At 43.0% G+C, this 23634-nt stretch overlaps 1 protein-coding gene across 13 annotated transcripts in view; it reads right to left on the minus strand.

The window, feature by feature from the left end:
- Positions 1–23634, minus strand: part of Glut1 (Glucose transporter 1) — a 280015-nt gene that overhangs the window by 39376 nt on the left and 217005 nt on the right. For all 13 annotated transcript variants that reach the window (XM_086986424.1, XM_022817452.2, XM_086986437.1 and 10 more), the window contains 2 exons: positions 3145–3440; positions 2156–2352 (listed from right to left, as the gene is read on the minus strand). In XM_086986424.1, coding sequence (XP_086842550.1) covers positions 2156–2352; positions 3145–3440 — 493 coding nt within the window. The remainder of the gene's footprint in view (positions 1–2155; positions 2353–3144; positions 3441–23634) is intronic.

The following is a 23634-nucleotide window of genomic DNA, read 5'->3' on the forward strand; positions in this document are numbered from 1 at the left end:
TGAAAATCTGTGAGTCGCACTGCAGAAGTGTGTACTTTCATTGCATACAATAGCATCTAGCTGATTAATCTCTAATTGCAACTTACAGCTGTTTGTAAAATGTTTATCACGACAGTCGCACCAATTGAAGCGGCTACCATCTAACAGTACGCGTGATTAAGAGTTTGCAATGAAAAACGTCCCGCACTACTGTTTCGGTTAAGGGTTACTTCAGACAACTGGTTTCCTCCAGCACGAGACAAAGTCTCTTCAGGTTCGTTTTTAAGCCTAAACCTTTATCTGCTAAACGTCACTAATTTAATGGGCAAACACGTTACTACTACACGAGCAGTCGGGGACAACAGTCCGGGATGGGCATGGTTTAATCACCGTCGAATATAGAGCTTCGTTGTTGATAATAAAGCCATACAAATGTGAAGTTCCTTCAAAAAAAAAAAAAGTTCTTCCGCCAATTGACAATAGCGAGCAGCACCGGTCACGACCTTACCTCTGCCGTATGGTTATTTCCGTGACTACGACTTTTCGCCACTAATTGTGACTACTATGTGAGGCTGCTAACAGCACAATATCAGACAGTGTCGTCTGACGAAACAACTTCTAACTATGGTTTCGGACCTAAAATTCATGAATCGCGAGGCGTGCCTCCTTTGAGGATTTTCATAAATCAATTTTCATGCCGTTCCCCCTCTTTTTTACTCCACGGTCGGCTTAGCCTCGTCACACGAACTCCTGCTTCCCGCAACTATCTGTATATTACGGTAATAGTACCGTTTACTGCATCGCTAACTCTATGGACTGTATTTCTCAAAAACATTTGGGTGCTGCTGATATTCCTAACCTCAAGCTTTCTTTTTCTATCTTTCATTCTCGTCGCTTTACAGGCTCTCGCTCCTTTCGTTAATGGTGGTAGTAGTAGTGGCTCACGAGCCAATCCTTCGCCCCTGAAAAGGACTATCGCTTTGAGATCTTCTATATCTTGCATAAGCACTACGTTCTTGTTGTCATCTTCCTTAAACGACCTTTTTCTTGTAACTATATGCGCATAATGTACGTGAATCCCGTACTCAAGTTTGTTCCGCGCACGCAAGGCATTTAGCTCGCTGACCTAATCTCAGCTTGGTTATTGTTCGTGTCCTCAACTATGCCCTGCTATGTCTACGCCCCACACTATGACCAAAACCCGAAAAGAGCTTGAAGGCTGAAGGCCGATGTGATTGCGTCTGCTGCAAAACGCCTACGCCGCGGCCCTCGTCAAGAGCTGGAGCTTCATAACTGATAATTTATAGAGCCGGTGATCTCGTTGCCCTCTGTTACGTCTGTCGTAACTATGCAATTGCCGTCTAACTCTGTGGTACGCACTGGCCGACACAACTGGTATTGTTCATTTTACGCACTTTACTGCCATAGCCTAAAACGAATCATTTTTAACGGCCGTAACAGGTCTGAAATAGGAGGTTCAGTTCTGCGGATCTGAAAGGGCCTGAAACGAAAGGTCCAGCTTTGGGCAGTCCTGGATAACTTTAAATGGTGGGCGCCAGCCGTTATCGGCCCATCGAAAATGTTCACAACATTGAAAATGAGAGGTCGCAGCTCAGAAGATCGTTACTCAAGTTTTGTCTTAATATCGATGATACCATTGGATAGAGTAAGGTGATATTAAAATGAAAATTATGCTTGAGGTTGGCTAGTTTTCGTGCCTTGACTCAAATATATGATTCGCTTATTCCACTTTTTGAACCTTTAAATCATGATTGCCCTGCTAGCATTTGGAAGGCTGAGATCCTACCTCATGCTGGATGGCTTTTGATAGAGTTGCAATTTCTAAGCAACTACAACAGTAAAATTTGACATCTATATAAAGCACAATAGCGCCTTCTAGACTAGACTAATTTATATACAATGGGAGCAAGCAAAATAGACTTATGTAGAGGTAAAATATTTGCTAAAGTCAGCAAAATTGTTTGATTTCAGTAGCATGTATTATAGCAATTTTTTTACCCTAATAAAAAGTTTACCTTTTCTTTAGATTTTTCATTACTGCAAGTCTGCGTTTTAAGCTTCCCCGTATTTCTTCGAATAAACATCTGGCCTACATAGAGTTTATAGAAACTGTTAAGAAAAAAAGGTGAAACAGCCTAAAAGGTTGGAAACTTACGTGTGTTTCGCGATGCTCCTGCATGTCTTCAGCGCGCATCTCTTCTATATCCTCTTCGATAAGCGGAGTGCAACGCAACTTTTCTAATGCCTCTCGGGCAGCTCGTTCCTGGTTGCGCGTGAATAAGAGAAACCGTGGACTCTCGGGACACAACGGTAATAATGCCAATTGCAGTACTGCCGGTACAACGGCAATTGCTGGCAGAATACAGTTATAATTATTATATTATTAGGTAGTAGCTGGATATATATACATATCTAGTCGGGCAAGGGTCACCTCATATTTGGAGAGTCGTCTATAAATAAGTTGGCTTTTTATTGCAATCGTTTGCTAATCTGCTGCTACCTAACGAGGTGTAGCATGAGAACTTTTGTGTGAATTCTTGGTGTGACACTTGCAAACCCTCAACAGGCTTCTACTTCACCTTGTATAAATGTATATGTGTTCAATTGGTTTCAGCTAACCCGCCTAGTATTCTTTCACCCCAATAGATAGTGCAGTGGACAGGTAGTCGGACAATGACAGTTGGAAATACTCTGGCAGGGGACAGAGGTCTGCAAGGGACGTTATACACACTCGAGTAGAAAAAGCATACAGGGAAAAGGTTCCAATGTTGCAAAACGGATTGCGAACGATGGGACAGTGGGCTGTCTAAATAAATTAGCTAATAACTCGTAACGACTGAAGACAAATACGTGGAAATAGATGAAGACTGCTACGCTTTGCAGTTTTGCAGGAGCCGACCTAACAGACCCTCCGAGATTCTCAGCCTAGATCGCTCTAATCCACCTTCACTAGATTGTGTTACACACGCAGCTGCCTGTGATGTCACGGCACCGCTTCACGCCTTCACCATTTGACGTGTACCATGGATGCGTTTTATCCTTAACTATAATAGTTTTTTGTCCTATGCAAGTCTTTCTTGCCTTGTGCTTTTTCCTTCTAGTTTAACCTATTACTACTACTTTTATTGGCTCCTCACTACTCACCTAATAGATAGGGCCATCCGTCCTTCGTGCCTAGAATGACAGGCAGGCCGAGTATCTGTGACAGCAACATGCCTACAGTGACTCCCACCTGACTAACAGTCCCGAGTCCGCCGCGTAGGGGCAACGGACTTATCTCCAGCAGGTACATTGGCACGAGGGCCGTATTGAGTCCACAGTTGAAACCGATCACGAGGCGACCGAGGATGAGCAACTCGAACGAAGAGCAAGGCTTTGCTAAGCCCATTAACAGGCCCCCCGCGATGCCGAGTGCGTTATTAGCCAGCATACCGCCCTTCCTAAATTGGGAAAGACGACACGGAACGGAATAGAAGGTGGAGATGCATACAAATGAATATTTGTGTGCAATGCGCATACAGTACCTACTCGTTGCTAGGTTACGGTGAGGAATTAGCCTTAACTTTTTCATAATGCATAAAACGCCAACGACCTGTTACAACCAAGGAGACGTGTTATTTTTATGCGTGCTGCATATAGACGTACCCATTTACGGTCAATTGTCTAGAAAGATATGATTTCTGCATAAAATTTAGTTTTTTTTTTGGGTCATTATCACATAACATTCGCGCGATGCTCGAAAACCCTGTCTAGTTGGACATTGAACAATGTATAATCTCAGCTGGTTCCTTGCTTTGCTGTATTGTATAAGACTATATAGAGATATTGGGCCGCGAGCCCCTTTTTTAACCTATCTCGCTCTCGTGGTAATCCTACCATAATTTTATTCCTCCTTGTTTATTCCAGTCAGAGCTTCTATGCTTACTTTTGTACTCCTCACTTTACAGAAATTACGAGCATGTTACTAATAAAAAGCCTATTCACTAGATACAGCGGTGGATAGATGCGAGAAACAGAGGGTTCTTGCTAAAACTGCAGCTAATAAGCAGCAGCTTTAGCAAGAACAAACGTATAATATAAGACAAAGATTGAGAAATACTCAGCACACTTTTGCTGAACGAGAGATTGATAATATGAAAAATAATACGAGCTTCATTGGAAGATTGAGGTTATGAGTAATTCATAGAGCTTAATCAAATTCCACCTATATCCGCTTGGTATATAGGCTGACTTGGGTTTTTGTTTTGTATGCGAAGCTCCCCCCCCCCCCCCGAACTCGTTTCGAGTTCTTTTTAGTTGTCCGCTTGTCAGAAGGATAGAGATGCGGACGACAAGCTCATGCGTTGACAGGCAACGCGATGGGGCTTCCTGCGAAGCTACTTATAATAGTACTAGTGTTACCAACAGCGGAGAGGCGAGTTAATTCCCCGCTTCCGGCCCTAAGCCGTTCCTAACAGAGTGGTGCTTACTAATTAACCGAAAACTTCTTCTACAGCTCTTGCATTTTTTTCTCGGTTTAGAAAGTAGGGGTAACTGAAGGCCAGGGATGGAAAGGGGAATTTAGCATGCATCTACGGTAATTCCCTTTCTGCAACAGGCGGAACGCGAGATGCGAGGTCTGCACTCTCACGCCGGTTGTAGGGAAAGTTTCGTGTCGCGGGGCTGTAGCGGTGGTAACGTTGTAGTGTTTCTAAAATCGAGATTGAAGTCCTGCTGCACTGTACCAACTTGCACTTCTTCATCAAATGGAGTACTAACAGACCTAGGCTTCTTGTTAGGCCTTCTAGCCGTTAATCATGCTCGCTAAGGTTTTCTCGATATTGCACGCGCTCTCTCTGTGTCTCGCTAGTTTACTTCCAGCCCCTCGTCTGTTGCGAAATACGTTTAATCTTGGGACTGCTTTCGGCGGGTGGTGAGTGAACGCTAGCGCTCACTCATTCAGACCAGTCTGTCAACTCAGCGACTGGCGGAACTCTATGTTGAACTCTTGGAACGAGGCGAACCATGTCCCTAGGCGAATATAGTTGTCAATACGTATTGTCTCCTACGCAAACATCCGGCACCGTGTGGGTCTCTTCAAGGTCCCATCGATAAAGCGACCACTAGACGTGTAGGCAGCCCGCTCAAATGGAAGACAGTGCAGTAGTGCTGCCAGGGCAAACGGGGCAGACTAAATAAGAAGTATCGTAAAAGACCAGCAAGAAAGTGGCTGACCGAATAGACCGGATCAAGGTTTGATCGAAACAAGGTTTATTATAAGTCAAAAGAAAAACTCTTTCTAGCAGTCCTTTTCTATTTTGAACTTTCTGTTTCTCTGTCTATGTATTTTATAATGTAACTGGTCGTCAGGATTCTTTCTGGGCACTGCTGGTGTTGCCTTCGACTAGGTCGGGTGATGGTCGTGAAGCCTAACACAGATAGTAAAATCGTGTTCAGCATCTGCCGGCACGACTTCGACCAGCCTGCTACGTTGAGAAGTCGGTTACCCTATTACCTAATATCGATGTGTCAGTTCTGTTTGTTATTCAGACGGAACCAACTTTATCCCGGAAGATTTTCGAAGAAGAAGCAGAAAAAAGAAATACCCAAAACAACACACGGAAACTAAGAGAACCGAGAAAAGCAGGACGACTTCTGATGGAGAGGAAGGAGCACACATGAGTGTTTTCGAGGACGAGGCGGAAACCCGGTTAAAGGCAGATCTAGTTGAGGCAAGCTGGCAGACGCAGTATCAACGCGGTGCCGCCGAACGCTACGGGTCCGTTCGTGAGAAGTACAAGCTGAATACAGAGGTTTCGAAGCAATTCGTCCGCGCGCTATCCATTCATCTTGTGCTGCTTATTATTCGCTCCTGTACGTTAGCCGCTGCTGATCTCACTGTAGACCTCTGCCACTTGGTGAGACATAGCTTTACTTACTTTCTATCGTGTTCTTTCTTATCGCTCGCTGCAAGCAAGAAAGAAGTCAATTGCCACTGAAAGGAACTGGAAATGCTAACAACAGCTTTTTTCTGTTCGCCTTCTACGGACGTTCGAATTATTGAAGCAAACGAATTGGCTGTTTAGCCTGTTCGACTTCTCAAGATTGGGAATTGCTGGCGGCCGCAGTCCCTACTAGTTAGGAAGCAGCGCGTCTGGAGCGGAATTCAACGCAGCCTTGGTTAGCTTTTCCTTTGGTTCCATTTTTGGTCTCTCGCTGCTAGTACTAGGCCCACTCCTAACTGAAGACGAGAGTTTAGATTATACTTCAGACTTCCGTAGTCGGAGTCGAGCTACTCCGCAGACGAGGTTAGGCTAAAAGGGGCGTCTTCTACGCTGTAAACGGAAAGGTCTAGCTAGACAAGCAGCAAAAGGAAGCAATGAAGAGAAGGCAGCTCCCGGCGTCGCCTCTGGCTATGTCGCCACTGCCTTGACTGCCATCGCGTTTCAGCCACCAGCAATAACCCAACAAAAGCAGTCCCACTTTATTTCACTTTGGGCTTCTCGCATCCTATCCCACATTTACTGGCTTAGTGAAACTTCCAGCACACTTAAGCAGCCACGTTGTTTTCACCCAGTCAACCTTTGCTTTAACTACTACCACTACGAGTAGTTTCTTTCGCTTGCTCTAGCGTGCGTTTCCCATTTTCAGTTCCATCCCTCAGTCGGTTGGGTCTTTCTAGTCCCTCGATTTGTGGATTGGGGGTGGTTTCGAAGTCGGTAAGAGACTGTAACCGCTGCCGGCTTTAGCTGACTTTGGCTCCTGATATAGGCGGGGGCCCCAAGGGGCGCAGAGCACGCGGGAAATGTACTGATTGCAATCAGCGTGATTTAAATAATAAATTCGTTTTCTTCTTCCTCCCCTCCTCCCTGTTCTTTTCTTCAGACGACGCAGTTTTCGAACAACAAAAAGTAGAGGATGCAGCTAGTATTCTCCGACAAATTGAATGATTCCGTGACAAAACGCTAGACAGGCATGAGGCTAGAGGTTGGTAGGCGCTCTAACGGCCACGGCAATCATCGGATGCAAACCGAAACGAACGTAAAACTACCGGATTTGCTTCACATTTCTACGGGAACACTGTTGTCTCACTGGCAATTCCTTAGCTCCCGCGTCCTTCTCCATCGCTTGACGACAATGATTACGTGACTCAGAGATACTGCAGTTACAATATACTACCGCAGTTTTTCTTTTTCATCGAAATGATGGGCGAGTACAACGCTTGCAGTGGTAACGGATAGCAACAAGTTGTCGTCGCAGTTATCCTTGGTTTCACTATTGCGCGGAAGATAAGGCCAATATACCATCTACAGAGAGTTCACAGTATGCGAACAGGCAGACAGGCCTGCAATTTAGAGGAATACTGAAGACAAAGGGGGGCGAGTGAAGACGACCTATGGGCCTTATAGGTACAGGTAAAATTCACTTGCTAGTACTAGTTACTATTAGTCTCTTTTTTCGAAAACTGCAAAATAGAAACAGTTATAGTCAGTTTCTTTAATGGTAATAGTCAGGCGATAATATCACACCGCTCTCCTTTAACTGGGCTAAAATTTACGTCAGCCTTAATCGTAATCGCTGAGCTTACAGTTTTCTCGTAACTTTACCACTTTCCCAGCCTTCATGACACCCTCCTTGGTCAGCCGACACAAATGCATCCACTAAGGGCTATCTGTCTTGGCTTCTACTGAAAAGCTGAACTCGGAAAGATAGCCACGAAAATCGACTACTGCGAATGCTAACAGGCGCAAAAAAGTTCGACGGTACTTAGCGACTTAACAACGGCGGCTACGCGGACCGTCCTTTTTTGAACGCCATCACACCTATGAGCTGGTTGTCGATGACGTTAGACTTTCCAGCCTTTGCATTCAATAGCAACCGCAGCAGTAACACCGGTTGCTATTGCCTTGTCAACTGCAGAGGGTGCCATATGGCTGAAACGACTGACAAAGAAACAACTGCTATTCGTTAAGCGACCAGCTTACTAGGGCTAGAGCTCACCGCTTTCGCATTTTTCTTTTTTTCCTTCACTAGTCACTTCAAAGAAGAGAAGTCATGTCTAAAGCATCCAACAGATTTGGCGAAAGTGGCCGGTGACTTTATGTTCGTCTTGACGTTTTGGGGGGTAGAATTGTTACGGGGAAAAGGCCGCGTCGTAACGGAAGGACATAACAGGGCAGATGGAACAGCGCCATAATGAGATTTGGTCATCGACCAGCTGCAAACTGTGAACACAGACTACGATATTTGCTTTGAACCTATGCAGGAGCGGAATTTAACGGAACGGCACTAACTGAGTTTACTGCAAATCACTTGTATTTCCGTACGATGAGGGCGGTGCACGCACGGCCGGGTGCAACGACGCTTTACGCCGGTTCTCCGCTTTATTTATTATCGCTTTACTAATTACAAAATACTAACAACTGACCAATAGTAGCACCATCAAAGCAACAGATATCAGGAGTATTATCCTCGCGTCTAACAAAGCTCGAGTCGCTAACTCGAGTCAGTCAGGCACCGTGTGCACTGACCCCGCACTCTGCTTGCGGATAGTCTTATTTTCTTGACTTCTTTCCTGTCAGGAATTGAGGTTGAAAAATCTACGATCCACAGAGATGAAACAGCGATCATTTACGGTAATGGTATCAGTACCGCGAACTTGAAATCGCACACAGATGTATCGATGTATCTGAAACTAAGTCAAACCTTAGACCTAACGTCATTGTAACGAAGAAAGTGCGCGACGCAACGGGCTGACCATTGTGTTCCTTTGCTGAATTTCAATCAGTGTTTATGATAGCCATCTGTTTGGTGTCTAATGAGTCGGAACTCGCTCCTACTTTCATTCAATGAGAACAAACTCTCATTTCGGTTTTACTGGAGGGAGCAAACTCTGACTGCTGTCCTTTGTAAAGAGATCTGCTAAGAATAGAATTCTACTAAAGTAACACGACGCGTCACATGCTTTGCCGACCACAAATGGTACAACCGTGGCCTTGTTTGCTATCAGACGACACGGAATCAGGAGATTGTATCGGAAACGTCAGCTACGATTTAACCAATTTCCAACGACTGGCAGACACTGCATATAGCTTGCTTTCGTTCAGTATTGTCTACCTTACACTAGCGAAGCTCTTTAGTTTTCAAAAAATAATGGAACCGCGGCAGAAAGCGCATACGCCATAGGACACAACCTGCGCTGTCCTTATATACATAAATACCAACGCATGTCGTAAATGAATTCGACATAAACACTGGCAAAAGATAAACAGCACAGGTTCGATAGTCGAACGACTGCCTTTCATGCTTAATCGTTTCTTGCATCCCGTCGTATTAGTTGTTGCTAGCGCACCTGCCGCGTTGCGCAATTCGAGCACCATTACCTTCATCGGATCATCAAATCCTATCGTAAGCTTGCAGTTTTTTTTCCCGATCGGATCAGCCAATCGTACGCTGTTTCAGTGTTCCAGAAGGTCCTGTGGCTCCTCTACTTCCATAACTTCCGTTGATGCTACAGCATATACATATGCTATATGCAGATTCAAGTAAACTTATCCATACGTTTGCTTATGCATTTGGCGTTTGTGATGGCGCTACTACTACCGCCGAACTGCTTGCGAATGCTGAATATTTGACTAGCCGTTTCGTCTCGATCCTTCAAAGCCACCGGCGAATGCCCCCGTCGGCAATCCGTTCATCTTCGCCCCCCGATCTACAGATCTGGTATCGGCAGAGCTCAAAAGTATTCGGTGGACGTTTCTGCCATTGAGCGTTGAAATACTGAAGGCTTCTTTCACGTACAGGGGTGCTGGTAGCGGGCAAAATCTACAGTTGCGAGTAGATCTTAGTATACTCTCTTTCGACCTTGCAGACGATGCAGTAGCGACACGGGCATAACGGCATTAAAGACACTCGACGTGGCGCCGAACCAGGGCCTATATAGAAAAGGTTGTACCTACTAGCGTCTATACGTACCACTTACTACTAGTTCTACATCGAGATTTGCATCAATAGTTATGATACGCCCGTTATTATCGTACTAAATTCAATTGTAATAACTGGTTTTACCAATTCGTATCTGTCGATTTATATGTCCAGGTATGTATCATTTTATGTCGTTTGTTTTCTGTAGGTACAGTGTGTGGCAGACAATTTGATTCAGAGAGATTATTCATTTGTTTATCTCTGGGTTGGGCTGAAAACAGAGAAAAACCACTTTTCTCTTCCGCCATTTACGATATCGGCAGCATCAGGCCGTTTCCTCTTTCTTGTTCTAATCGCAGCCATATAAAATTGGTCGATAAATCTAGGAGGGGTATAGATGCTGATATTAACTACTACCGTTGCTACTATGATTGATTCACTCGCTCGCGTTGTTACTACGATAAAGCATTACCGAAGATGACAAAACGCCTAGTTGCTAGATTAAAAGGGAAAGATTAGCGTGTAGGATACTGCAAATTTTCTAGAATTAGCAGCATTTGTTGCACAATGAAATATCATGTGGGATCATATGTTTGAATAGATCTCATTCTTCTTTGCGCGCTAGTTGCAGGGCAAAGCAAACCAATGGCGAAGTTCCTTCTCATATCTGTCGTGGAGACAAAATTCAAATACGATTTTTCACTGCCAACATACCTACACACGCATTAGACGTAAATCACACGTCAAAATCAATCACCATACATCAATTGTACCTTAATTTCGGCCATTCATAAATGCGTCCTGTAATCTCATATTGCTTTACGCTAAAACATCCGTGTGCTAAATAGCGTAGGTCTGCGTGCTGACCTGACGATCGACCTACAGCGTATCGAGAGTAGTGAATATGAACGTGCTATACCGATGAATACGATAGCTGGCCTCCGGCTACTATGCTATCTAAGGGTCGCGCGGGTCGCAGGCAAAGGACCGCGGCTTTCCATAAGGAAATTGACTCTATTCAAACGCAAATCCATCGCCTCCTTTTCTATCCGTCTGCTGGCCGTCTGCTCCAAGCTATTCTGTCGTTTCAAGCTACTTTAATGCTTGCTTACCCCAGTCGCCGTAGCGATGCTGGCCTCCTCGAGTCTTTGAACATTTAATTTACGACGGGGCATCTGTCTGCTAGCAGACGCTCTTTCCATGGGAACAGCGGTAGGCCTGGTCGATTTCGCTGTCTATAAACCGCAAACAGCGTTCGGGTGCTCACAGAACTGTCTGAACCCCATATAGAATCTCCTTTGAATTCTAGGCAATGCTCGTTTGGATCGGTCCGGAATGAATATAGGACACGTAGCTCCCTCTCTCATATGCGCGCCTTTCAGAAAGCCCCACCCAATAACTTCCGCTTGTTAAATTGCGTTCAGTCGTGCAGAGTTTTTTTTCCACAAAATCGCTTTTTTCAAAACGTTGTCCGTTTGTTGACAATGATCGGTGCCGATGTTGTGTCGATCCGTGTATACTTTTTTCCATTGTTTTGCTGCCTGTTACTTCTTACGTTTCCAAAGATCCTATCTTTTTAGTGTCAGTAGCACGCCTCGTGCCAGGAACTCTATGCTCGGTTAGTTCCGATACAAGGTTTTGCCAACGCCTGCTAGTATCTTACTGACTAGCTTGAGTTATCGACTTGCTTGTCAATCAACGTGGCGACGCTTGCGCTGGCACGTCGAACGGAGTGCTGTTACGGAGCGTTCTGCGCTTCACCACACAGCGCACACGTAAATCTAAGGGAACTTTACAAGCGAGCGCCTGCTGTACGAAGTGCAGATGGCAGGTTATTTTGTTTTGCCGCCTAATGCGTTTCCTAGTCGACTCAAACTGTTGGTGCTACTATCGTCAACGTCGATGTCGTCTGCTTGACCTTTATTATCATAGTCTGACAGTCATACACAGCGATGACCACTAGCAAGTACTATGGACGGCTCACGATGCGTTTGACCAAGCTAAAGGCCGAGGATGCATTCATCGTCGGAACACAACGACGAATGCCGACTCAGAGACAAGAAGACACCCATAGCTCACCCACGCATAACTTACCACTTGTGCTATGCCTATCAGACGGTATCGGAGTCGGTCATCATATTTATACACACGTACCATACACTTATCCCAGGAGAAGGCACATATATAGAGAGCAAGAGAGAGACGAAAGGATAGGATACACATATCTGTGTGGATGTATATACATATATCATATAGAGACGAGTCGAATGCATGTACAGCTTAAGCGAACGGATACACAGAAGTCGATTTCAACCGCGAACATCGAAAACAGACTAATGCAAATAGCTGGCAAATACCGCCATATTGAGTGGGGTTCACCATGTTGGATGGACGGATTTCACGCCAGGCTATCAGATTATTATAGAAACAAACAAATTTCATTCATCTGACACACAGTGTACTCATGTATGGAATTTTTACTAGGGCGTGCTATCCGTTGCAGGATCTATTGCATATTGTACTTTTTGGGGGTAATTTAAATTTGTCTATTTGTATTGATATGATACTGATTGTTTATGTTGAAAAATACACAGCCTATAGCTGAGTTTAGGGGCATTTTCTAGAACAGTTTATATTCTTTTTGCAACCAGAAAGAGAATTTCACATGTATGCAATGGCGTATAATAGTCCTTTTATTTGATAAAATTATTGTTTTTTGATATTATTTCTATAAATGCAGCTCACTGCACATAACCCGATAGGTGCTCAATGTTGAGAAGTCTCAGAAGCGTAGTTTTCCCTGTTTTCGTTCTGTGTCGTGGGAATGCTTCTGCCTTCTTCATCTACTGAAATGACGCTGGTTGAAGTTTGACTCAGAATTCAGTGTGTCGTGTTTGAATCCTTTTTGACCCGCCTTCACGTTTAGCTTTCGAGCGCCGAGAGACGTCTTGTCAAAGTTATACAGAAGCTTACAGTAACTCCTACGTTAAGTTTCGCGGACTTGAGTGTTTCGGAACGAATGGAGACCTGAAAGCCATAACAACGCGTACGAATGACTTCACAGCTAACGCTTTTTGTTAACCGGTCACTGTCCTGCTTTAATGATACTGCTTTATCGACATCTAACGTGCAAATGTATATTCTGTATATGAGGCTATTACATGTGAACCCGGCAGACTTTGAAAATGAATAACTTGCAAACTACGTGCCGCTATCAAACGAAATTTCCCTAGGAAATACTACCGTTTTCTGGAACGTTGCCAATGAAGACCGGTTGATTTTACTTTAAGAAAAATAGATTGGCTTGGAAATCAGCTCCTAGTGGCCGCTTTGCTGTTTTTCGAAGATGGCAGCGCTGCGGAAGTTCACCAGAAATTGGTGAAAAAATTAGACAAAGATGGTTGTGAATGAAATTAGGCAAATGACGCAGGCGTCTCAAAAACAGAAATTCGAGTAGTGACCACATGTCGAGACACGAAGAATAGCAAAGCGTCGCCGCAATCGGAAAGGCTTTCAGCGAAAGGGGAACTTGGAATCTAGGCGCTCTGTCGGTCCAAGCTGGTGTTTCATATCAAACGTGTTACAGAGTCGCAATTTAATTACTGAAAATGCAAAAACTATGGCAAATAAGGCCATTGTGAGTTGACTTTACGTCAGTTAGAGAGGCGTGTGGCGCAATTCGTGGAACTTCAAATCATCAATCAGCAATCAATCAAAAGTGGAATCACCAAAGGTTTTCCTGGAGCACATGGATGACTGTAGATGAGGCATGGTTCAATCTCTAGCGCTAGTAGGATAGCTACTAAGCGAGAGGATTACATCGTTCTGGAAAAAAAAATCGAATCGGTGGTAGGTTCGGTCGTAGGGTTACGAACGTCACGGGCAACTACCACTATTGGATGCTATAATAAAATATATATAGAAAATACAACAAGAGATACAGTTTGCTATCTTAAGTTGCTTGAGGAGTTTATGACTTGTTCGTACGGCAATCAAATGCAGGTAGTCTAGTTACTTCATGACATGGCCGGACCTTACAACCATACTTCAACTATTTCCTGGATTGAGCAAATAAATGTCCAACATTTACTTCAATCCGCATAACACCCCGATAAGTCCGTGTGATTATAGGGCTTTCCATGGCTTAAATAGGGTAACTCATGAGCGACTATATTCCACTGTAGATTTACTTCGAACAGCCAATGGTAAAAGAATTACGTATAAGAACGCGAATAGATACGTATAGAGCTGTCCAGAAGCCGTGATAGCACTGGAACAAACATATAAAAAGTAAAGGCGAATGCCTCTGACGTATAATGAAAGATCGTCATTTTAACCAAGTTCGTTCAAAAGTTATTCAGTTTCAAAGTTCGCCGCATTAGCTTGTAACGGCCTAATATATCCGCGTCAATCGCTGTTAAAAACCAAAATTTTTCTCTATGTTTATTTATGCAAATCATTCGAAAGAGCCGCAAGATAATAGTTGGACGTTGGTTATTTGTCACTGTTTCTTGCCGTTTCAGTTATACTGTAGAGCAACCTTGCCATAATCGTGTCCTTCTACGCAATAGTCCAGCATAAATAATATCAAAACAAAAGTAGCAGAATACCAATACAGTTTCCGGAAATCTATTAGCTATATCGGAGATATGCCTATGTTTGACGGTTTTGATGGGAGCTAATATTTCTTGTAATTTCACCTTTTTTTTTTCCTTTTCTTCTGCAAATACAATACATATATTTAATATAGACCGTATCCTTTAAATTAAAAAAAACTAAAAAACTTAAAAAAGCTAATGAGTCCTTTATAAGCTTGCCCTGAACTCTCGAAGCCCTTTGAGACCCTAACTAAATCTTGACACCCCATATAGGAGTTATTGTCGATTCTCTTCCTCGACGTTGGCCTTGCAGCCTCGTAGTAACTGCTTGATGTATATAAGGAATGGGCAGAATAAGAGTTTCCCATTTTTGGAATGGTCACAAGGTGATTAGGCATTTAGAATTGTTCGCATATATTTTGCTAGGCAGCTGACTATTGCCTTACTAGTAAGAGATAGCCGTAAACTAAGTCACCTTAATCGTTGAAGGATTACGAAACAGCAATTTACTTTAGAACAATACATTAGGTTTGCTATCTGTTTACCCTTAGGGCGGACAGAGAAAGAAGTTACTTGACAATCTAATCGGCTAAAGGCAGCCACGTGAACGGTGCACAGCGCCATTACCACGGTGAAAGGTAGACATATACTGGGGTGGCGGAAGAAGGTTGAGTGACAAAAGTAATTTATATAGAGGTGGCGCTAGTTCCAAAGTAGAAGATGCGGAAGAAATAAAAGCGACTGCTCGCCCCTTTCTCGTCTCTCATCGCCCTTTCTTTTTCTATGCTGTCTGCTTCTCCAACTGGTATAAAAATAACAAAAGTGGATATATAGCGGTAAGCCTACGAGAACCCAATGCTTACACGCGTGTCCTACTCGTCGCGGTTTCCTGACGCAACACGGAGCATCTACGCCGTTTCCTCCAGCCGTTAACCTATCCTACTCGGCCGCGCAGTAGTTCACTTGCCTTGCCTCGAACATAATCCAGAGCGTGCAGGAACCTTAAGTTTGTGGTCCATAGTATCATTCAGCAACAGGCAATTTTCCACGTATCTTTCTATTATACGTCGCCTTGTAACGTAACTCTCCCTTCTGAAAACTCTGGCGCTGTCTTGTGCTCTCCAAAAGTACTGATGTAAAGAAAATAACCTGCCAGAAGCAAGATCTCGTTCATCTAGCGCTGGTGCTTTTTTCGTCCGATCGAAACAAGAACAATAGGTAGTAACGGGTGAAGGTTTGAGGAGGACCGGTGGAGAACCGGTTGCCTAAAGAGAACTAAGCGCTCACCTGTGGATGCAGTAGGGTTTTCAAGGCTACAAGGATTGACGTATGGAGGTACACTGAATGTACAATTGGGTTCGGGGACATTGAAGCTGAACTAAGTGGCCGGTAGGCGATTGTTGCTGAGCGCCACAACCGTTCGACCAAGCCGAATAGGCGGCTGGTTCTGGCTTTGGAATTGGTGGGCAAAAGAGTGCAACAGAAGATAGACGGAGCGCAAAGAGACGATGGACGAGGTAAGGTAAGGGAATACCGTTGGGCTTCAGGAAACGTCTTCTGAGTAGGAGGAAAGACGCCTTTAACAACATCAACAACAACAACAGCACAAACGTTCGCGCTCCCAAGGCAGATGACTGAGCTGGTCTTTTCGGTATGCGTTTGCTGCCTGACAAGGCTGAAGGAGATACAGGTGGGTGGCGGACGCTAGTTGAACACAATGAGGAAGAACCTAATAAAACGGCTGGTAGAGATATAGAGAGGGTGAATGGATGGGTGCTGAAGTGAGCAGGGAATATAAGAAGACTAGGAGGGATGGCCAGTACTAGTACCATATGATTAGATTTGGCCATTTCGGGATAGACAAAATTTGGTCTAGATATTGGTGGGCTTTCTACGTTTGAGCAATCCGAAATTCCTTGCTGCAGTTAACAGTGGCAGTGAGGAATTCGACGATGAGCGCTCTTTTGATACGTGACCCAGTCACAAGTCATAAACTGGCCGCAACCGAACCCATTTCTATGTTTCTCTTGGTATATACAGTATACTGATTTCCTGTGATATTCTTCACCTCTATATAGCTTCACAACGGCTGGATAATAAAAATGTAAACCAAGTTCTGGAGACAACTGTCGCCGATTAATTAATTTTATTACCATATAGTGATACCTTTATAGTTTCATGCAAGTTAATATGTGTATACCGTGCGTTGTACGTAATGAATATAACCGCAAACTGAATATCACCACTGAAGTAATAATGAGTCAGTAGTCATTTTCAAAATCTCCTTTGGTAACAGCTATAACAACAGTTCGTACACGTCTCGCCCAGCGGTCATATTCTTCAATACTGATTCATTCTCACTTTAACTTGGTAGCTGAAGGGACAACATACAAGATCCGCTCAGTTTAAGAGTCCTTGTGGAATGTTACAGGCATCGAGTAGGTTCCCAGAAGAGGGAACCTTGCAAACAGAGGACCTAACCTGAGTAGTTATTATATATTACAAAGGTATATTGCCTTGCTATAAGTTTCTTTATGCAGTCATGGTCAGCTTCCAATAATCACATATTGCGTAGAAAATTACCTTCGCTGAAGTAACAACAGCTTCTTTTCTTAGCACTTATCTATTGGATATCTATAGTGGTCTCACTAAGGCAAGAATCCTGTTCTGCCCGCTGCACTATTGTATGGTTTCGTTTATATCTAAATTGTTGTTAGCCAGACCCGTATTGGGTCGTTCCAACGATGAATTCAAGAGGCCCGCAATTGCGTAGAACGCACTATTCCGGTACCTAGCCGTGATTTAAGAGCACTATTCGGCGTATAAAAAAAGTGAAATTTCGACTTCCTTCTTATAGTTAACCATATGTTTTTGTTAAAATACACCTCTTTCTTGGTCCTGGGTGTTTTTCCACAAGCTAATCCTTGCAGTCAGCTATAGAAGATTGTTACCTATTTTTGGGGTCGCCTTCGTTCGGCTGCCGCAGCTATTGGAGCGCTACAAATCAGTCAAATTACCCACTGTCACTTGCCGGAGCATACCTGGGAAGAGGACAAAGGCAACCATGGAACAGAGGTAATATGATAACAGATACCCTGGAAGTTACAACCCATTAAAAATTATAGAACGAATCTAGGAAACCAACGGGGAGCAAAAAACTAAGGAAGTAACAAATCTGTAGGAAAAACTGAGTTTACGGTTATAGTGGATCCCCTCTGGTACTCGGAAGCGAGTTCATTATTGAATAGCGGAGGAAGCAGTTTTTGTCCAGGTCAATCGTCTCGACTTTCTAGAATCAACCACCTTCCGGGCGTCTCTCTGAACGTGGAAAAGATATACATGCGCAATCGGTGAGAACTTTTCGTTACATATCGTGGATCCTAGTTGTATCTATCTACACTTGTTACAGAAGTTTGATTATCTCTGACTGATGAGAGCTTCTTTTGTGCGAAGTGTTCCTACAAAGTAGTAAAACTGTAGACTGGCAGACGATTATCATTATTCGACAAAATAAAGAAAAACCTATGTTGCCTTGTCTGGAATCGCCAACCCAGTTGCCAATACGAGTATGTTTTCAACGTTGTCAACGCTTCAATGTTGTCTGCTGCGCGTATAGGCACATCATGTTATAAGACAGGACCCAAGAAAAATCATGACGCACGTCTTTCCAGGTGCTTGGAAAATTGGTAGATTCGATTCCGCCTCATAGTAGAATATTTCCTTCTACAACCTGTAAGAGTACTCAATACAATTTTGTCGGGACAACAAGCCATGCTTTGCGAAAATATTTAAAACATCTTCATGGAAATCAAACGAATGTGTTATAGAAAAATCAGTGAATTTTTTTGTTTTCCCTTGGCATTCCATTAATATATATGTTGATTTGTACCCAGTGACGGCTTTCAATTAGATGTGACAATAGTGCAGTGAAATGTAGGTATTGCCACACTGGATATTTAATGCTAGTGTAGTCTTTGTTGACTGTTTACGCCTAGCTGTCGTTATTATTATCGTTTTTATTTATTATTATGATTATTATTATTATTTTTAATTATTATTATTATTATATATTATCGTCGAGTTTTTATTGGCGTATATGACTGTTGTTGTATGGCCTATTTCTAAGCTGCCTTAAGAAAAATAATTTAAAGCAGCTTATCAGAAATATACGAACAACGTATTCCATATGGTCCATTATTTGTATGGTAAAACTGATTTCAGACGGTTCTTCCATTTCGGAAAAAGGTACTATGAAATTAGATATATTTGGATACAATAGAACTTGTATAAAGGAACTTTATGAAACGTCGAAAAATCACGATTTATAGAGGAGGAACAACTAAACAACCCAAGGCCATTATAAAATTGCTTACTTTGCAACTTGCTTCGTACAATGGTATAGGCGCAAAAATAGGGGTTGTAAAACCGGTATTCTCTCTCTACCTTTGTTTCGCTACCTTTTTGAAGAAAGGAGTTTCTAATGTTTTGCTTAGTCAATCAATAATTCTACCCCGCACGCTATCTGTAAATAACATTACATATATATATATATATATTTTTTTTCTTTTTTCTTTATGATGTTATTTATTACAACTAAACACTTTTTGTCAAGGAGGCACTTTAACATTGAGCTCAGGTCAGCCCATAAAGCAATTATGTTGGCCGCTGTTATCTTGCGATGCCATGATAGGAAAACAAGCAAGACTTTGTAAAAGAAAACGTGCGCGCGCCATAGTTTAAATAAAACTATAGCGCCCACATGTATACTCGGTATCTTTAACTGGATTTCATGACTTTTCTAAATACTGCTAAAAACGACGCAACTCTATTTTGTAACAATTATAGTATTAGCTTAAACAGCTCCAATTCAGTTCGAAAAAAGCCACCGACTATTCCCTGGATTATATTGGAACTATAGTCTTATCGTTTGACGGCTTTTGCCTCAGCCTAATTGATCTGCATCACTGGCGCCGGTATATGCAGCTCGGTTCTGCCATATGCTTTACGTTAGCAGAAACACTTTGCTCTGCATGGTTTTTATTGAACATAATTGATGTTCGATAGTAGTCTTTCTTGTCACTGAAATGGGCTAAGATGGGGAACGCTTATCCTTGTCTGCTCTTGTGGGTTATCCCGTACATCCTGTTCCGCAGAGGCGACGGTGGCCGGTTGAAAACGTTCAGTAAGAGGCTTTCGTCTTCGATCGGTGGCGCAAGCGCCACAAACAGCACAGATTTGGAATCCATCCCAAACAGGCGCGCAGCCTTGCACTCTTTTGCTCCTTGTAACACAAGATCAACAAGGCGCCGCCAAATGGTCATTTCAATGACTAGGGCCGATATTCTGTTTTCCTTTGTTGATCGGTCAACTGGTCCTGTAGCTTTCTCGCTTCTTTTTATCTCCGTCGTTGAGTACCGAACTCTCGTCAAGTCCGTTCAGCCTTTCAACTTCTCAGTTCTGCCCAGTGCTTGTTGACTGGTCATCAATGTTACGGGGTGGTGGATAGCGAAATGAGAAAATAGAAGTGGCTTGATCAGGGCGTGGGTCAGTCAGAAAACCCTCAGGTAACTGCGAACGCAATAAAAAAAATACTATTGAAGGTGGGGAAAAGGAAAATGGAGCAATAGGAGAATCAAGCATTGGAAAAATTGGGAGGCCTGCTTACTCGAGCAATACCTGGACCACCTCCTACCTCCTGACTCATGTAGACAGAGAAAGTCGATGACTTGAAACGCGCAACGAATGAACTCCTCGTTATCGACATCCACGAAATGAACGCCATTTGGACGCAGTGCACAGACTTTCCGCTCACATTGGGATAACCTAGGTTGACGCAAGACTTGGATCAACGCCGGTGGCAAACGTCCAGCTCAGGACGAAAGAAGGACCAATAAGCCTGCCATCAATGAAAGACGGAAAGGCCTTCGGCATTCGGACGCAAAAAGAAGACCGAAGCGGACAGGTTCAGGCTTAGAATTCTCTTTGGCCCTTTCACACAGGCATTCGCCTGTGAGAAGTAAAATTTGGTCGAAAAAAACGCACCCATCCATCGAGATACCCAAAAAGATGTGGTAGAGACTCAACGTTTGTTGAAAGCTTACAACGTCAATAGCAGCAATGGACGAACCGAGGCGCAAAGAACAGAGACACGACTGGTATTGAATCGCGTCCAAGTAAAGGGATTGGAATAGGGTGTTACATGGGCCAAGAAAGGAAAATGAAGGACGTTTTGGTGGTGAGGCAATGGATGTTTGGTGCTTGTGGTTTGTCAGAGTTCTTTTGGTTGTCCTTTGAAGGCCTTTCTGTCAAAAAAAAGTAAAATCCATTGCAAACAGCCAGTGTTTCACTTCACATGCAAGATGGCAAGAAAGAGGCGAAACAATAGTTAATTTACTTTTGGAAACAGCCTACAACATAAAACGAAAAAAGTTTTTATAGTCATTATTTAGTTTATTGTAGAGAAACATTAAATGAACTTTTTGATGGGGGTGATTGTTTTTGATAACCGCAGTTGTTTTAAGCGACACGAACCGAATCGTTCGATTCGGTGTTTGCGTATCGCAATGGGTGATTCCCGTTGTCGAAAGCCATGGCAAAATCATGTACAGCATTTCACCTTCATATAAAGGCTTTGTGTAAAAAAGCTGCTTATACATAGGCCATAGACAGATAAATGTACACTGTTAAAGTCTGCGTGTATACATGTGTCTGTTTGCTTGCTACGATAAATAATCTAAAGATATTTCGAGGGGATGATATAATCACATAGATCATATGAAATAAGACATAACCAAGAGATTAGAAAAGTAGATTCAAGCCTGATATGCGCTTTCGCCCGTCGTACTTCTCTCGTTTCTCTCATTTTCTTGCTGTAATAATATCAGATATGGTAGTAAAAATTACTATGTATCAATAGTAATTTTTTTATCAATAAAAATTTGGCAAGAACAGACATTTCTTCCATCATCAAGAAAAAAAACTATATTGAATCAAGGTTGGTGTGAACAAGTTGAGTTACAAAGAAAAAAAAAGTCAAATACAATGTTCTTCTAAGGCCAAGACGTGATCTATTTCGCGCGTGTTCCTACGGATACGTTTGTTTATCACATTTCGCCAGGCAACCTCGTTAAGTGAAATGATAGCTAACAGATGCTTTGTCCTTGCCAATTCCATTTCGGTAAATTCAAGGCCTCGAGCTCAATTAGGCGCCACTTATTGCTTATAAGCCGAACGCATTTATGACTAATTCCTGTAGACGATTTATTGCTGCTTGTTAACTCGTTGCCGTTTGATTGATTGACGTAACTTTCCAAGGACGCAGAACCTTTTCTACAACGGGTCGAATCGAACGGCGGTCACTAGTAGAGAGTCTATGTTGCCTTCGGAGCTTCAGGTGTTCGCCACGTCGTAATAAGCTGTTGCCTTTTCGCCACCAAAGAGGAACCACGACATTCTCTTTACAGCTCTCCACCTTTGTCTACCTTTGACGAGGTCACAAATAGCGTGAGATATCCTGAGTTAGCATACGAAGATTGAGGCCGCCTCGTCAGACTATGCTGTTCAACAGACAAATTAATCTGCTGTTCTCTGATTTACACAGAGCGCTTTTGTGGAGCTTTTAGAAATCAAGCAATCGTGTAATGAGCAATAAAAGGTACGATATTGTTAAGGCGCTTTCTAAAGTCCAATTCTAATCTAACATATAAGAAATACATATTCGAGTTTTTTTTTTCGTTATCTTTATTAAATTTTCCATGCTTTTTCAATGCGGTTCTTTTAGCCAACAAATTCATTAACCTTATAGTGGTCTTGCTAATAGCAACGGTAAATTCTCCATGTTCTATACATTGAGATTATTAAACGCTCGAGTATGTTTCTTAGTATTCGGCAATATTCTCTGAGAAACGCTCCTTCAATACGTCCTCTTTGCGGGACGTATCTACTGTAATATCTTCAACATCCTAATTAACCTTCGTAACTATCGCGACGGTCAATTTACTTCGCACAATAGAATAGATTACGCTTATCGACCTGCAGTACGTTTAGCCATTGCCTAACACACTAAGAACAATAACAGCGTCCAGCATCGTTCCCATCACGGTCATTGTAGGCACTGGGACTTAATGATACTAAAGGACAATAGGTAAACCGGCGGCCAGTCGACCTTTTTTCGTTTTTTTTTGGGTCTCGGTAAAAAACCTAGAAAGCAAGAAAACTGAGGGCGAAGTGTAATAAAAATGACACTGCTGCTCCGCAGTACAAATAAACAATTTAGAGGGAAAAAAAGCGCATCTGATTGTGATGATGATGAAGACAATGCCTCACAAACCCCGTCGGTATATAAAGGTATGCATATATGATTGTGCATGGAACAGATAGGCAGGTAGGTGGCTGTAAGTGCCATTACTTGGATGCTGCTTGTGGTAAATCGTCAAACCCAAACGGCTCATGGGGGCGCTTTTTACGTCTGGGTGGAAGGTGACGAGCTAGAGAATGTGAATCGTTTATGATGACATGCATAGGCAAATTCTCATAGTGCCTGTCCAACTGCGTCAAGCTGGCCTGCAAATAGGCACTAAGCGTTCGATGGTATCGAACCTTCAACCACCCTGATCGTGATCTCAAAAATTTATGGGGATTTCGAGATTGGTGGAGATGTCACGTTATTGCATTATCCTCACGAATACCCTGTATTGATATCACTATCTTCCTGTATAGATGCAAGACAACAGTAGTATCATAGAAGGATTATAAATAGATTGTAAATATATTTGCGTTAGATTATTAATGGGGAAAAAGGACGACGAATCTCGTCAGTTAAGATAGTGTTGTCTGCTGATCCACTCGTACCATATAGTGTCCTATTTTTGTTTGTAGCATAAGCCGGCAACACAAAAGCCGAATCACCCGGGCAAGCTAACGAAACAATCAACTCAAAGTTAAGCTTCATGGATAAGTTTGGTTACTCCGCCATTGTGGTTGCTGCTGTTCCAGCTGGAACGACTCCTGACTACTGTAGAAAGCGCCTAATTAGAAGTCATGTTCTTTTCCTTTCGCTCCTCGAGGAGACAGCACGAAGCCTCGGCTTGAGGCTCAAAACCTGTAGACCTTCAATTATCACGTAGGGTTTTCG

This window comes from Varroa destructor, unplaced genomic scaffold (genome assembly GCF_002443255.2).
Source record: "Varroa destructor unplaced genomic scaffold, Vdes_3.0 BEIS01000001.1, whole genome shotgun sequence".
Lineage (NCBI taxonomy): Eukaryota > Metazoa > Arthropoda > Arachnida > Mesostigmata > Varroidae > Varroa > Varroa destructor.